This window comes from Dipodomys ordii, unplaced genomic scaffold (assembly GCF_000151885.1).
Source record: "Dipodomys ordii isolate 6190 unplaced genomic scaffold, Dord_2.0 Scaffold14, whole genome shotgun sequence".
Taxonomy (NCBI): domain Eukaryota; kingdom Metazoa; phylum Chordata; class Mammalia; order Rodentia; family Heteromyidae; genus Dipodomys; species Dipodomys ordii.
The window spans coordinates 4,245,249-4,258,440 of NW_012267230.1; the positions used below are offsets into that span (position 1 = coordinate 4,245,249).

At 56.2% G+C, this 13,192-nt stretch overlaps 1 protein-coding gene across 2 annotated transcripts; it reads left to right on the forward strand.

The window, feature by feature from the left end:
• Positions 1–5,691: 5,691 nt before the first annotated feature.
• Positions 5,692–12,943, forward strand: Kdm8 (lysine (K)-specific demethylase 8). 2 transcript variants are annotated; one of them, XM_013011636.1, is made up of 9 exons: positions 5,692–5,831; positions 6,184–6,207; positions 6,713–7,229; positions 7,869–8,029; positions 8,841–8,973; positions 10,661–10,705; positions 11,441–11,590; positions 12,271–12,363; positions 12,446–12,943. In XM_013011636.1, exons 3-9 carry the CDS (start codon positions 6,729–6,731, stop codon positions 12,608–12,610), a joined length of 1,248 nt encoding a protein of 415 aa, XP_012867090.1. In that variant the 5' UTR covers positions 5,692–5,831; positions 6,184–6,207; positions 6,713–6,728; the 3' UTR covers positions 12,611–12,943. The 2 variants fall into 2 exon arrangements, with proteins under 2 accessions (XP_012867090.1, XP_012867089.1); XM_013011635.1 differs by lacking the exon at positions 6,184–6,207.
• The last annotated feature ends 249 nt before the right edge of the window (positions 12,944–13,192 follow it).

Sequence of the window (13,192 nt, forward strand, 5' to 3'; positions counted from 1 at the left end):
TTAATTTCTGAAGAGTTGCAGAGGCTCCAAAAAAAAAGAAAAGAAAAAAGTCATTTAAAAATGCTTTTAAAAAGACAGCCAGAATTTTTTTTAAAAACTTTAAAAACCAGAAGGTAATTCATGCCATGATTATGTCAGCTAATGGAGACACTGGCCCAATTCACCCCATAATGGAAACTCATCTCTAATTAAACACCGAAAAGCCAGAAGCAGAGCTGGGGGCTCAAGCGATTGAGCCCTAAGCCTTGAGCAAAAAAAGCTAAGCTTGCCCAGGCCCTGAAGACAAGCCCCAGTACCAACCAACCCTCTCCCAACCCCAACACACACACACACACACACACACACACACACTCAACAACTTCAAAGAACTCATCCTAGGGCTGGGAAGGTGGCTTAGTGGTAGAGCGCTTGCCTACCATGCACAAAGCCCTGGGTTCCATTCCTCAGTACCACATACACAGAAAAAGCTGGAAGTGGTGCTGTGGCTCAAGTGGTAGAGTGCTAACTTTGAGCAAAAGAGCTCAGGGACAGCGCCCAGGTCCTGAGTTCAAGCCCCAGGACTGGAAACAACAACAACAAAAACATGGCTGTGGTCAATCTCACCTCCGATGGCTCCCATCTCAAATTCAGAGAGCCAGAACCAAAACACCGAACTGTGTAGTCCCCAGAAAACCTAGTCCCCGGGAACCCCGAAAGAGCACATCCTCTTTTATGCAAATTTGCATGATGTGACTTGGAATTCGGGCGATTTAAAACTATTTTAAAAAGCCTTGCCGTATGCTCAGATTTGAAATAATACAGAACTTTCCTTTACATTTTATCCCTCTGGGAAATTTCGTCTTGAATTATGCATAGCTTCGGGGATGAATCCTTTGCAGGAAATTGGCCAAAGCTGATCTGCTCAGCCGGGAGGGGACAGGGGCTCAGTTACCACTGAGAGAGGGGCAGGAGCTCAGTGAACACTGCCCTCCCCACTGGGGCCTGTGTCTCTCACAGGAACCCAGATGCTGCGTAGGGTTTTTGTGGTTATTGTTGTTTGGTTGTGGGGGGGGGGGGTTCTTGCCAGTTCTGAGACTTGAACTCAGGACCTCACACTACTCTGCCTTAGTTTTTTTCTGTTCATGGCTGAAACTCTACCATTTGAGCCATACCTCTACTTCTGCCTTTTGGGGAGCTAGTTAGAGCTAAGGGTCTCACGGAGTTTCCTGTCTGAGCTGGCTTTGAACAGAGATCCTCAGATCTCGGCCTCCTGAGTAGCTAGGATTAAGGGTTGTGAGGCACCCTGCTTAACCTGGCAGCTTAAGTGGTGTGTGTGTGTGTGTGTGTGTGTGTGTGTGTGTGTGTGGTGGGGCCTGGGCACTGTCCCTCAGCTCTTCAGCTCAAGGCAAGCGCTCTACCACTTGAGCTACAGCGCCACTTCCAGTTTTCTGGTGGTTCATTGGAGATAAGAGTCTCTCGGCCTCTCCCGCCCGGGCTGGCTTTGAGCCTCGATCCTCAGATCTCAGCCTCCTGAGTAACTAGGATGACAGGCGTGAGCCACCAGCACCTGGCTCTTTTTTTTTTAAGCTTTGAACTCAAAGACTACTTGCTAGGCAGGTGTCCCACACCTCCAGCCCTTAGCTAATTCGTCTTTTTTTAATTTTAAAACTTTTTTGTACATGTTTTATTGTGAAAATACTGCACAGAGGGGTCACAGTTACATGAGCAAGGAAATGAGTCCATTTCCTATGGAGCATTGTTGCCTCCTCCTTCGTTTTTCCCCTACTATCCCTTCCCTCCCCATCTGCACAACTACTCCCCCCCACACACACACATACCCCAGCTAAGAATTCTTGCCCAGGTCCCTCGGCTGAGACCCCCCTCCCCAATCCATACCATACAAAACTGCTCAGCCCCAGACCAGGCATCTTTCCTGACCATCCAGTATTGAAACTCAGCAGGAACCGGGTGGGGAAACTGAGGCTGGGGCTGAGGACACACAACCACGGGGTCCGTTGTGTGTGGGAGTTGCATTTGAACCCACCTTTGGCCACATTTGGAGAACCCACATTTGGAGAACAGGCCACCAGGGGGCGCAGGAAGGACACCGACCGTCCCTGTGGGATTTGTGATCCTGGGCAGGATGCTGTCAGATGGGCTGTGACCAGGTGACCTCCTCGGGGAAGGAGGGGGTGGTGTACACACGGGCGTATTTTATAGATGCAACTGGTGTTGTGCAGTGAAAAGCCAGGCCAGGAAAGGCAGCTGAGTCTCACCTTGAGCACTGCTCTCTTTTTCTGAAGGGACTATTTATTGAGCACCTACTGCATAGGCAGGTACCCAGGGAGAGACCGTGGGAATCTGGGGAAGGAGCCAGCCAGGCCGGGGACAGCCCAGGAAGGGGACAGGCAGGTTAGGAGGCCCAGGATGGAGAGCAGGAGAGACGGGGTGTCTGTCACCCTGAGAAACACAGTCATAGCACTAAGTGTCCCCTGGTAAGGACCTACCTTTCACCCTGTGTGACCTGGGAATTCATCAGGGGGACCCCAAGATTCCTCTAGACTTGGTAACTCTGTCTTAAATGAGCATGGCTCTGGGGCAGGCAGAGTGTGTGATTTACAAGCTCCCCCCCACCCCCCCGGAACTGGGAGTTTGGGGGACAGTTGTCTGCTTGCCTTGCTGGTGGCTGGTGCAATGGCGTTCCTCCACAGATCTAATCCCAGCCTCCTTCCTTAGTTCCCCCATGCCAACCCTCAAGGGAAGAAGAATGAGAACTACATACATCCACGCCTGTACCACACCGAATCATCCAGCAAAACGACTCCAGCGCCACCTTGGGGACCCCACTGGAGAAGGGAAGCGGGCCCCTCCTCCCACCCTCCCCCATCTGTCCACTGACATCCCACCCTCTCCATTCCTCCTGCATCTCAGGAGCAGTGGGTGCGGTTCTGGCCTGCTCTGCTGGTTCTAGAAGCTTCCATTCCGCCTGAAGAGCTGCAGGGCCTCCTTGCTGTCCCAGACACAGAGCTGGACATGTGTCCCACCACCTCCTTGACCCTGAATGTGCTTCAAGACCAAAGGGTGACCTGGTCCATAGGAGATGCGCTCCCACCTTTCCCCAGCCCTATCCAGGAACCGGAGAGAGGAGGTTCTGAGGCCCCTGTGTGGGGGCAGGGTGGGGGGGGCTCCAATGGGAGAAGCGAGGTTCCAGGAGGGACAGAGGGAAGCAGAGTCCCTCGGGATGTGAGCAAGGAAAAAAACGACTTCATATATTGAGTCACTGAAATCTGGGGTCCTTTGTGACTGTGTGGATTCTGTTCGAAGTCACCCGATGAGCTCCAGAATTCATTCACTCATTCTCCATCCACATCCAGTTGTTTGCTTATTCTTCATTCATGCATTGCTCATCCGTGCACTTAGTCATTATTCCTTCTTTCGTGTAGTCATTTTATCCATTCGGTCTTCTTTATTCTTCATTCATGACTCATTTGTTTATTAATTATTCCTTTTTGTTGTTGGTGGTGGTGGTGGTGGGACTTGAACTCAGGGCCTGGGCACTATACCTGAGCTCTTTTGCTCAAGGCTAGAGCTCTACCACTTTGAGGCACAGTTCCACTTCTGGTTTTCTGGTGGTTAATTGGAGATAAGAGTCTCACAGGGACTTTTCTGCCCTGGCTGGCTTCAAATCGTGATCCTCAGATCTTAGCCTCCCCCATAGCTAGGATTACAGGGATGAGCCACCAGTACCGGGCTAATAATTCTTTTTGTGATCATTCCCTCATTCTTCATTTATTGATCCTTCATCCATTTACTTCATTCTGCATCTGTTAGCCATATTCATCCCTCATTCATGTTCATTCATTCCTCCTTTATTGATTCAATGTTTCCTTCATTGATTCATTATTCTTAATCACTTTGGGGGTAGTTTATTGTTTGATTTTTAGACCCGAGATCAGGACTCAAACTCAGTATGTGACACTTTTGCTCCCTGGCTGGTGCTCTATCCACTGAGCCATGTGTCTAACCTCTTCTTCATTCTTCATTTTCATTCATTCATGATTCTCCATTATTCGCTCGATCATTGTCTATTCACCAAGCTCATGATAAAAAGCAGCATCTAGTTGTCTCCTTCAGGAAGTGCAACCATCTGGAGAAGGAAGCAGGGTGAGCCTGGTCTTCAGATGGAAAAACTGAGGTTCCAAAGCACAAGCAGCCTGCTGGAAGGCAGATTGCAGGCCCCAATCAAACTCCTTGAGCCAGCATTCGCTGTGCGCCTCACATCACACGCCGCAGCCCTGACCTCTCCCACAGTTCCACAATGGCGTTGTCCTTCCTCTTTACAGATGAGCAAATGGAGGCACCTAGAGTCTGCTCTCCTGCTCCCAAGAGGGAAGATAGGAAGAGGCAAGAAGGGAAAGATGGGGCTATGAAAAAAAATGAAAGCAATAGAGTTGGAACTAGGAAGTAAATATCACCTGTCCTTCCTGTCACAATGAATAAACAAATCAATCACTTTCTACCTCAAAATGCCAGCTTGCCTCAAATCAGAGAGACCACACACACACACACACACCTCCACAAAGGTTAAATCCATTATGAAATAATAAAACATATGGCCACTCAAATCTACATTCATTACATGTAATTAGAAGTGACAATCAAGTACATGCCAAAACCCAATTGCTGCCGCCTCTCCTCTCCCGGGGAGGGAGCGTGGCCAATGTTGGTGGCTCTGTTGCACTGAGTTGGAAAGATGGGGCTCCCCTTCTCTTGATGCAGTGTTGGGGTGACCTCTCTCCTGTGAGCATCTCACTTGCTGCTGCCGGTAAAGGGCACCCCATGACCAAGAAGGTGTGGAAAGCCTCTTCTAACTAGGCTGGTGCCATTGATCAGTGTCTGGGGAGACAACGGGCAAACTACTGGATCTAACATCAAATAGAAAACCCCAGGATGTTTTCACCAGCAAGATTCCACCAAAAGACCTCCTGGGTCTGATAAACACACCTGGCAACGGAGCGGGACATAAAAATCAACTCTCAAAAAAAAAATCAATGCTTTTCTATCAACCGACAATGAGAAGGCCAAAGAAGAAATGGGGAAAACAACCTCCCTTCAATAGCTTCAGAAGCAATAAAGTACTTAGTTATACACTTAACCCGACTTAGTTATACACTTGACCTGGGCGGTGAAAGATCACCACAAGAAAAACTAGACAACTAAAAACCCTGAAGAAAGAAACACAAGAAACCTGGTGCAGGTGGCTCACACCTGCAATCCCAGCTACTCAGGAAGCTGAGATCTGAGGACTGAGGTTCGAAGCCAGCCTGGACAGGAAGGTCCATAAACCTCTTATCTCCAATTAACCATGAAAATGAAGGGGAAAAAAGCCACAAATGGAGCTGTGGCTCAAAGTGCCAGAGTGCTAGCCTCGAGCAAAACAAAATTAAAGCTTAAAAAATGGCTCAGGGACAGTGCCCAAGCCCTAGGTTCAAGTCCCAGGACCAACACACACACACACACACACTTCTGAGTATGTGATTTTCTGCACTCGATCGTAGATGCAGAAGCTGGTTAACAAGGTGGGTCTAAGAGGCTTTAAAGAGCCTTTAACTTGCAGACTGAAGCCAGCAGCAACAGCTCCCGTCCTGATTGGTCGGCCCTCCTGCCTATCAAAGGAGGGCGGGGCCACGGCATCGATCGAGCGATCGGCGCTCTCCCAGGCACTCGGACCTGACCAGACGAGGAGTGAGTGATCGATCCTCTTTCGGCACCGAACCCGGAGAGCTCAGACCCATCGAACAGGCCTGCGCCAGCTTTCGGGGAGAACCAACACCGTCCAAACAGAAGAGAAGGTTAGTGGGCGAAACTCGGAAGCGCGGGTTCTATAGCTCGGGCTCCTTACAGAACGGTAGTGCGATGAGGGAACACTGCGCATGTGCTCCGTCAGGGTCGGTCTCGCGCGTGCGCGGGATGGTGGGGGGGGGCGGTGAGTGGAGGGTGCGCGTGCGCGCGCACCCTGGATCCGAGCATGCGCCGTAGCTTGCGGCGCTCGGGCTCCGTATCCCAGGACAGCCGTCTTGCGCGTGCGCAGTTCCACTCCCGCGGAGGGAGGAGGGGGTGCTGAGTTGTTTGTGCGCGTGCGCAGTTCTTGGTATCGGCTTCGTGGGTCTCCAACGCGCCTGCGCGGTCCCAATGTCTTCGCAGCTCCTGTGCCCACAGGCCTAGGAGGTAGATTCGCGGGAAACACGTGTGCCATCGGCCCTCAGACGGGCCCCACGACCGCAGGGGGCCGGGGGGGGGGGAGGCCTGCACGAGGCAGGTCCTGGGGCAGGCCAGAGGGTCCCCATATCCGCTTCCGGGTCATGTCCTGTGACCTCACCCCCCCCCACACCCTCCCCAGGCTCCACCTCCCATAACTTAACCCAGGGCCTTTGGGGGTGACTTGCCCCAAGCTCAGACCCACAGCCCCTCTGGAGTGCAGGCCACAGGCTGGCCCCTGCTTCAGACGCCAGGGAAACTGAGGCAAGCCGGGGCTTGACCTGGAGAAGAGGCACATGGGTGGGTATGTGAGGGAAGAGCAGCCCCCGGCCTGGGGGGGGGGGACACAAAACCCGCTTGGGAGAATCTTGGCAGCGTCCTCAGCCGGGGATCTTTTCCGATGGGCCTGGAAGGTTGAGTAGGAGTTGGCCAGGCAGAGGAGGAGACCATGCTGACTCTCTTGTCTTCCCTTCAGGCAGTGACGTGACCCCATGGCAGAGGACGGCGAGGGTCCTGGGGACCCCCCGGCCAGCACCGATGCCCTCTGGGAGGCCCTCTGGGCCCTCCTGCCCCACACTGAGGAGGAGCTGGGCTTGGAGCTGGGCGCGCCGGTGGACCCCAGCGCGGCGGGGCTCCTGCGGCAGGCCGCGGGGCTGCTGTACGCGGGCCGGCTGGACGCGTGTCTGCAGGCCAGCGAGGCCGTCCTGGACTACGCCTGGGAGAAGCTCAACACCGGGCCGTGGCAGGACGTGCACAAGGCCTGGCGGCAGGTCTACACCTTCGCCTGCCTCTTCAAGGCCCTGTGCCTGTGCCGGGAGCCCAGGGAGGCCGGCGCCACCGCCGCCGCCCTGCACGTGTGCGACCTGGGCCTGCTGATGGGGGCGGCCGTCCTGGGGGACATCCTCATCCAAGTGGCCGCCGTGCTCCAGGCCCACCTGCCCGCCAGAAAACGGCCGGCCCCGAGCCTCCAACAGGACCCACCCGACACAAAGGTACAGCCAGGGGACACAGCGCCCTGGAGTGAGACCGCGAGGCCAGAGAGGAGGATCGAGGTCCGAGGCCAGACCAGCCAAGAAGTTAGCAAGGTCTCACTCATCTCAGCTAACAGTCAGGGCATGGTGGAGTGTGCCTGTCATCCGGGCACACATGAGGCACAGGTTTACCGGGTGGGGACGGGCTGCTGCTACCAGGGTCTCCGAGGTGGGTGCAAAGACAGGAATGAGAAGACTTTGTTTGATGGTGGACCCTTGGAAGACGAAATTTCCCTTCATTGGAGAATTTCCATGGGAGCCACGTGTTATACCATGGTTTATGTGTTACATTCCTGTTTTCACGAAATGAGAAAGGGAGCGGGAAGACCTTTGTCTCACGAGACCAATTGGTAGCCGTAGGAAAGATCATCTATTGCCAGGCATGGTAGCACATGCCTGTAATCCCAGCTCTCAGGAGGCTCTCAACTTTGAGGGCAGCCCAGGGTAGGAGGGTGAAGCCCCAGGTCAGCACAGTGTTAGAGTCCTAGTCTGGTATGAGAAAGGTCCCGGGTTCAATCCCCGGGGACCGGCCTCCTCACTGATGGCCTCTGGTTTTATCTTTCCGGAACGATGCATCTCGCTCCATTTCATTGTCCACAGAAACCGAGAGGCAGCCTAGTCCCAGCAGTGCCCCCCGAGAGGGCGGTGCCCCGCCTCCACCGACCGGCCCTCCAGCACTTCCGGACCCACTTTCTGCTGCCCAGGAGGCCCGTGATCTTGGAGGGTGTGGCCGACCACTGGCCCTGCATGAAGAAGTGGAGGTGGGTCCCACAGAGCCAGCCATCCCCAAGACGCCCAGATTCCTGCCCACAGCACCCACAAGCCATTGCCGCTCTCCACCAAAGGGGCTAACCAAGAAATGACCCAAGGCTGGACACACTGGCTCACACCTGAAGCACAGCTCCTCCGGAGGCAGAGACAGGGAGACTCTCGGTTTGAGGCCATCCCAGAGTAAGAGGCCAGTCCCCGAGCCCAACCCCCAGTTAAAAGAAGTGAGACCCTATCCAAGACACAAATAACAAAGCACAACAAGGACTGGAGGCGTGGCTCAAGTGGCAGAGTGCCAACCTCGCAAGCAGTCACTCAGCCCAGGGTTCAAAGCCTCTGTCACACTCTTAAAAAAAAGACCAGGGAGCCAGGTGTGGGGGGTCTGTGCCAGGGTTATTAGACTCGCCTTCCGCGGGCCGCTGGCCCAGTGTGAGATTTTATGGAACCCCCTCACGGACACCTCGGGGTGCAAGCCTCCGTTGGGCATTTTTACAGAGCCTTAAATTCCTCAGCCTCAGTGGCTCACGCCTGTAATCCTAGGCTTGAGGCTGAGATCTGAGGGCATGCCTGAGTTCAGAGACACCCTCCCCACACCTGCCATTCCGCCCCCCCCCCTTAGCTCAGTGACAAAAGAAAAGGGGGTGTGGGGAGGGGGGAAGGGAAGAATTAGAATCTCGCCACCAGGGGGCAGTGCTGAGCAGCACGCATGCCCAACTGGGTGGTAGCTCTGCAGCCTGGCCAGGCCCCCTGCCCCCTCTGTGCCCAGGGCCATGACGGCTGTGTCCACGCCCCTGTGTCGGACAGCCTGCAGTACATCCGGGAGGTGGCGGGCCACCGCACCGTGCCCGTGGAGCTGGGCTCGAGATACACGGACGAGGACTGGTCGCAGACCCTCATGACAGTGGACGACTTCATCAGCAAGTACGTGGAGCGCGAGGTACGCCCGACCCCCGTGCCGCCCGGGCAGGGAGTCCCTGAGGTCCAGAGCCGGGAAGGACTTGGTTCAGCACCTTTAGGACTTGGTTCAGCACCTTTCCACCCTTGGGTTGGATCCGATTCAGTGAGGTTTAGTCCATAAGATCGTGCAGTCATCATCGTTACCCAATTCTAGAATGTCCTCCCCACCCTTGCTGATGTCCCTCGCTCCTGTGAGCCACACTTTTTGGTTGGTGTGGGGAATGCCGCTTGAGCCCCGCTCTCCCGTGTGCAGGGTTGCAGGTGTGCGGGAGCTGGCTGGCTGTTGGCTTACACAGCAAGCCCATGTTAATTCTAAGGGATTCCAGGCGGGCTTCGAGCACGTGTTCTTGCAGGCCTCGTGGCGGTGAGGGCGGTGGCCGGGGTGTCAGGGTGTAGAGCCCCGACCCGTGTCTGAGTCATGTCATAGGTTGAGAGGAAGGGAGCCTGTCGTAGGCACAGATCCTTAGAGCAAAGGACGCCCACCATGATCTGGGGGTCCTTGCAACATGAGGTTCTATATACCCCCCCCCCCCCCCCCCAAGTATCCCAAGCACAGACATATGAGGGCTGGTTTAGCTTGAACTTCTGACAGGTCTGAGGATTGAACTCAAGCAAGTGGTCTACCATGTGACCCAAGTCCTCCATCCCTTTTTTTATTTTGAACATTCGTGGGCCTTGAACTCAGGGCCTAGGGGCAAACCCTGAGCTTTTCTAGAAGCTCAAGGCTAGCGCTCTACCACTCGAGCCACAGCGCCACTTCCAATTTTCTGGTAGTTCTGGCAGTAAGAGTCTCATGGACTTTCCTGCCCAGGCTGGCTTTGAACTGCGATCCTCAGATCTCAGCCTTTCTAGTAGCTAGGATTACAGGCTGTGTCGAATCCCATTTTTATTGAAGAAAATAAGACAAGATTGGTAGCAGGGTGCTGGGGAAGTAATGGAGTCACTGCTGGGGACAGGGCCGCAGTTTCAAGTTTGGAAGATGGAAAGCGTGGTTTTACCCACATGAGAGTTCTTTATGCCACTGAACTTGGAAAGGACTGTTACAGAGGTACATGTGGCCAGGCGACCGTGGCTCACGCCTATAATCCCAGCTGCTCAGGAGGCCGAGATCTGAGGGTCACCATTTGAAGCCCGCCCAGGCAGGAACATCTGTGCGACTCATCTCCAGTTGACTACCAAAAAGCCAAAAGTCGCGCTGTGGCTCAAAGTAGGAGAGCACCAGCCTTGAGTGCTCGGGGACAGCGCCCAGGTCCTGAGTTCAAGCCCCAAATACATGAATACATAGGTACATTTTATATGCTGGATGTTTCGCCACAATGTTTAAACGTTTGTAAGTGGGAGAAGAGGCGAAAGCCCTGGCCTGTGTGCATTGCCTCAGCTGACCTGGAGGTAGCGCTCTGGGCCACACGGGCTCCACATAGCAGGCAGGGGGCAGCGGTGGGGGGGGGGGGGAGGAGAATGGTGGGGAGGGGGGGGGGGGAGCGTGCACGGCAGGCCTGGGCCTCCCGCCTTCCAGTCCCAGGCCAGACCAAGTGGCTGAGTAGCACAGGGTGCAGCCCATCCATGGGTGGCAGAGGGGCCGGGCCTGGGTCACAGAACCCCCCTGAATGGCAGCCAGCGGGAGCCCCGACACCCAGCCAGCCTCCTGACACCTGCTTCTGTCTCAGACCACGGACGTCGGCTACCTCGCTCAGCACCAGCTCTTTGAGCAGGTGAGTGACCTGCGACCCCGCCCATGCCCTTTCCCCACCCTCCTCCCTCTCCATGCAGCCGTGGGCCCTGAGTGGGGCCCTGGTCAGAGGGGCCGGGCCACGGCGTGTCACTCAGCCACTGTGTCCACTGCTGGCCCCGGGGCTCGGGGCCCTCTCTCCCCGCTCTGCCCAGGGTCCGGGCCCAGCTGGGCTGTGCCAGAGGCCGGGGAGGGGGTCACCCCACATCGGGACATGCGCATCCTGCCCCCCCTTTTCCCTCCCACTGCATAGAGATAAAGAGGTTCCAGTGTGCCCAGAGGCACAGGCCAGGCCCCTGGGAGCCAGTGCGTCGTTCAGAAGAGAAGGAATGTTCTAGAACAGAGCAGTTATGCAGCCTGGGGGTTTCTACAGTGGTGACACAGAATTTTCTGAGAGTCAGGAAACTAAAGTTCCCTCCAAACTGGTCCCCAAGAACCTCTCAGTGGCTTTCCCCGTGGGGGACCCCACCTCCTTAGCTTAAGACTCCCCAAACCTGCGCCACACTAGCCCTGAGCACAGAAGCTCAGAGACAGCGCCCAGGCCCTGAGGAGTAGAGTCTCCAGTGTCCCCCCCCCCTTTCTGCACACACATGCATGCACGCATGCACGCACGCACACATACACGGCAACAGAGTGCAGGCTTTGCGTGTGTGCGGCTGTCTGTCCAGCCGGCTGAGCCTGGCTAGCCTCCGCCTCCCCGTGGCTCCGATGCCCACAGGTACCGGAGCTGAAGCAGGACATCGGCATCCCCGACTACTGCTGCCTGGGGGACGGGGAGGAGGACGAGATCACCGTCAACGCCTGGTTTGGCCCCCGGGGAACCGTGTCCCCCCTCCACCAGGACCCCCAGCAGAACTTCCTCACCCAGGTGGGACTTGCCACCAGAGCACTGGCTTCCACCCGCCCAGCCAAAGGCCTGGCCACAGGTCCACTCTGACAAACCCCAAGCGTCTTCAAAGAAGAGTAGCACACACCTGTAATCCCAGCACTCAGGAGGCTGAGGCGGCAGGATTGGGGGTTCCAGGCCAGCCAGGGCTATGTGGTGAGACCCTGTCTGTGAGAGAAATGAGAGGCCCTGAGATGTGGCTGGAAATGGCCAGGACTGTCCAGTCCAGGACTGTTTCCGGATCACCCTTGCTTGGATTCTGGGACGGGGGTCTCAGGCCCTGGGCACTGCGCCTGACAGAGCTTTCCAAGTGAGGGGCTAGCGTTTTCTGAAGCAGAGTCTCACACACTTTCCTGCCCAGGCTGGCTTCAAACCATGCTCTTCAGATCTCAGCTTCCTGAGTAGCTAGGATGACAGGCGTGAGCCACCAGCCCCTGACTGAAGAGCCCTACGAGGTGGCTCACACAGGTAGTCAGCATGGTAGCCAGGAGCCGGATGGCTGGCGTGAGCCGCGGCGCGGTCTCTAACCACCTTTGTGAGCCTGTTTCCCTCTACACTGCGGGGTGAGGATGTGGCTGGCGCTCTGAGGTTCCAGGGGCGCCGCGAGCAGCATGTGGGGAGGTGTGGAGGGACACCAGGCCACTGACAGCCCCGCCCCGCAGGTGATGGGAAGGAAGTACATCCGGCTGTACGCCCCGCAGGACTCGGAGGCGCTGTACCCCCACGAGACGCACCTCCTTCACAACACCAGCCAGGTGCGCATGGGGGCTGGGTGGCACACGCCTCCCCGCCAGCCCCGGTGCGGGCTGGGTAGACAACTCGCTGTGCGCTCTGCAGGTGGATGTGGAGAACCCGGACCTGGAGAGGTTCCCCAAGTTTGCCGAGGCCCCCTTCCTGTCCTGCATCCTGTCTCCCGGGGAGATCCTCTTCATCCCTGCTAAACACTGGCACTATGTGCGCGCTCTCGACCTGAGTTTCTCCGTCAGCTTCTGGTGGTCCTAGCTAGACGAGCGAACAGCTGGACCGGCAGGACAGAGCCTGGGCACTGGGGAAGTCCCAGCTCTGGGGGACACGGTGGACATTCAGAGGGGTGCACAATCAGGACCCCCCAAGACGCGCCAGGTGGCCGACTCAGGCGGTGGCAGCCGAGGCCCAGCACGGCTGGCAGCCCTGCATGCAGCGCCCTGAGCCGCTGGGCTCTAACAGCCTCATGGCTGAGCTGCCGCGTGGCGTGGGTGTGGCTGCCAGCCACGCGAGATCACAGGACAACTAGATGTTACATCTGCTGTCATATTGTCTATTTCAGCGTGAATTTCAGTCACGTAAGTGAAAAGATAGGATGTGATTTAAAGTCATTTGTTGAACCCACCCCCTGCTGCCTATGCAGGGTAGTGGGGGGGGGGAGGTGGGGGAGGAAAGCTGGGGGCTCATCCAGGTAAGGGCACATGTGCAACCCACCCAGACAGACAGACACCACACACAGCCAGGGCCCGGCGTGGGAACTATGGAGGCGGCCCTGGAGAAGGTGGGCAGGCCTCAAGGCTGCAGTCTGCACTGAGGGCTGGGGAGCGGCAGGGTGAGCTA

Bases quoted from the DNA above. Each gene is read 5' to 3' on its own strand.
- Kdm8 (XM_013011636.1), top strand. From the start codon at position 6,729: ATGGCAGAGGACGGCGAGGGTCCTGGGGACCCCCCGGCCAGCACCGAT. The intron at 7,230-7,868 runs GTACAGCCAGGG...CATTGTCCACAG, and splicing joins AGGACCCACCCGACACAAAG to AAACCGAGAGGCAGCCTAGT. The intron at 11,591-12,270 runs GTGGGACTTGCC...CCCGCCCCGCAG, and splicing joins AGCAGAACTTCCTCACCCAG to GTGATGGGAAGGAAGTACAT.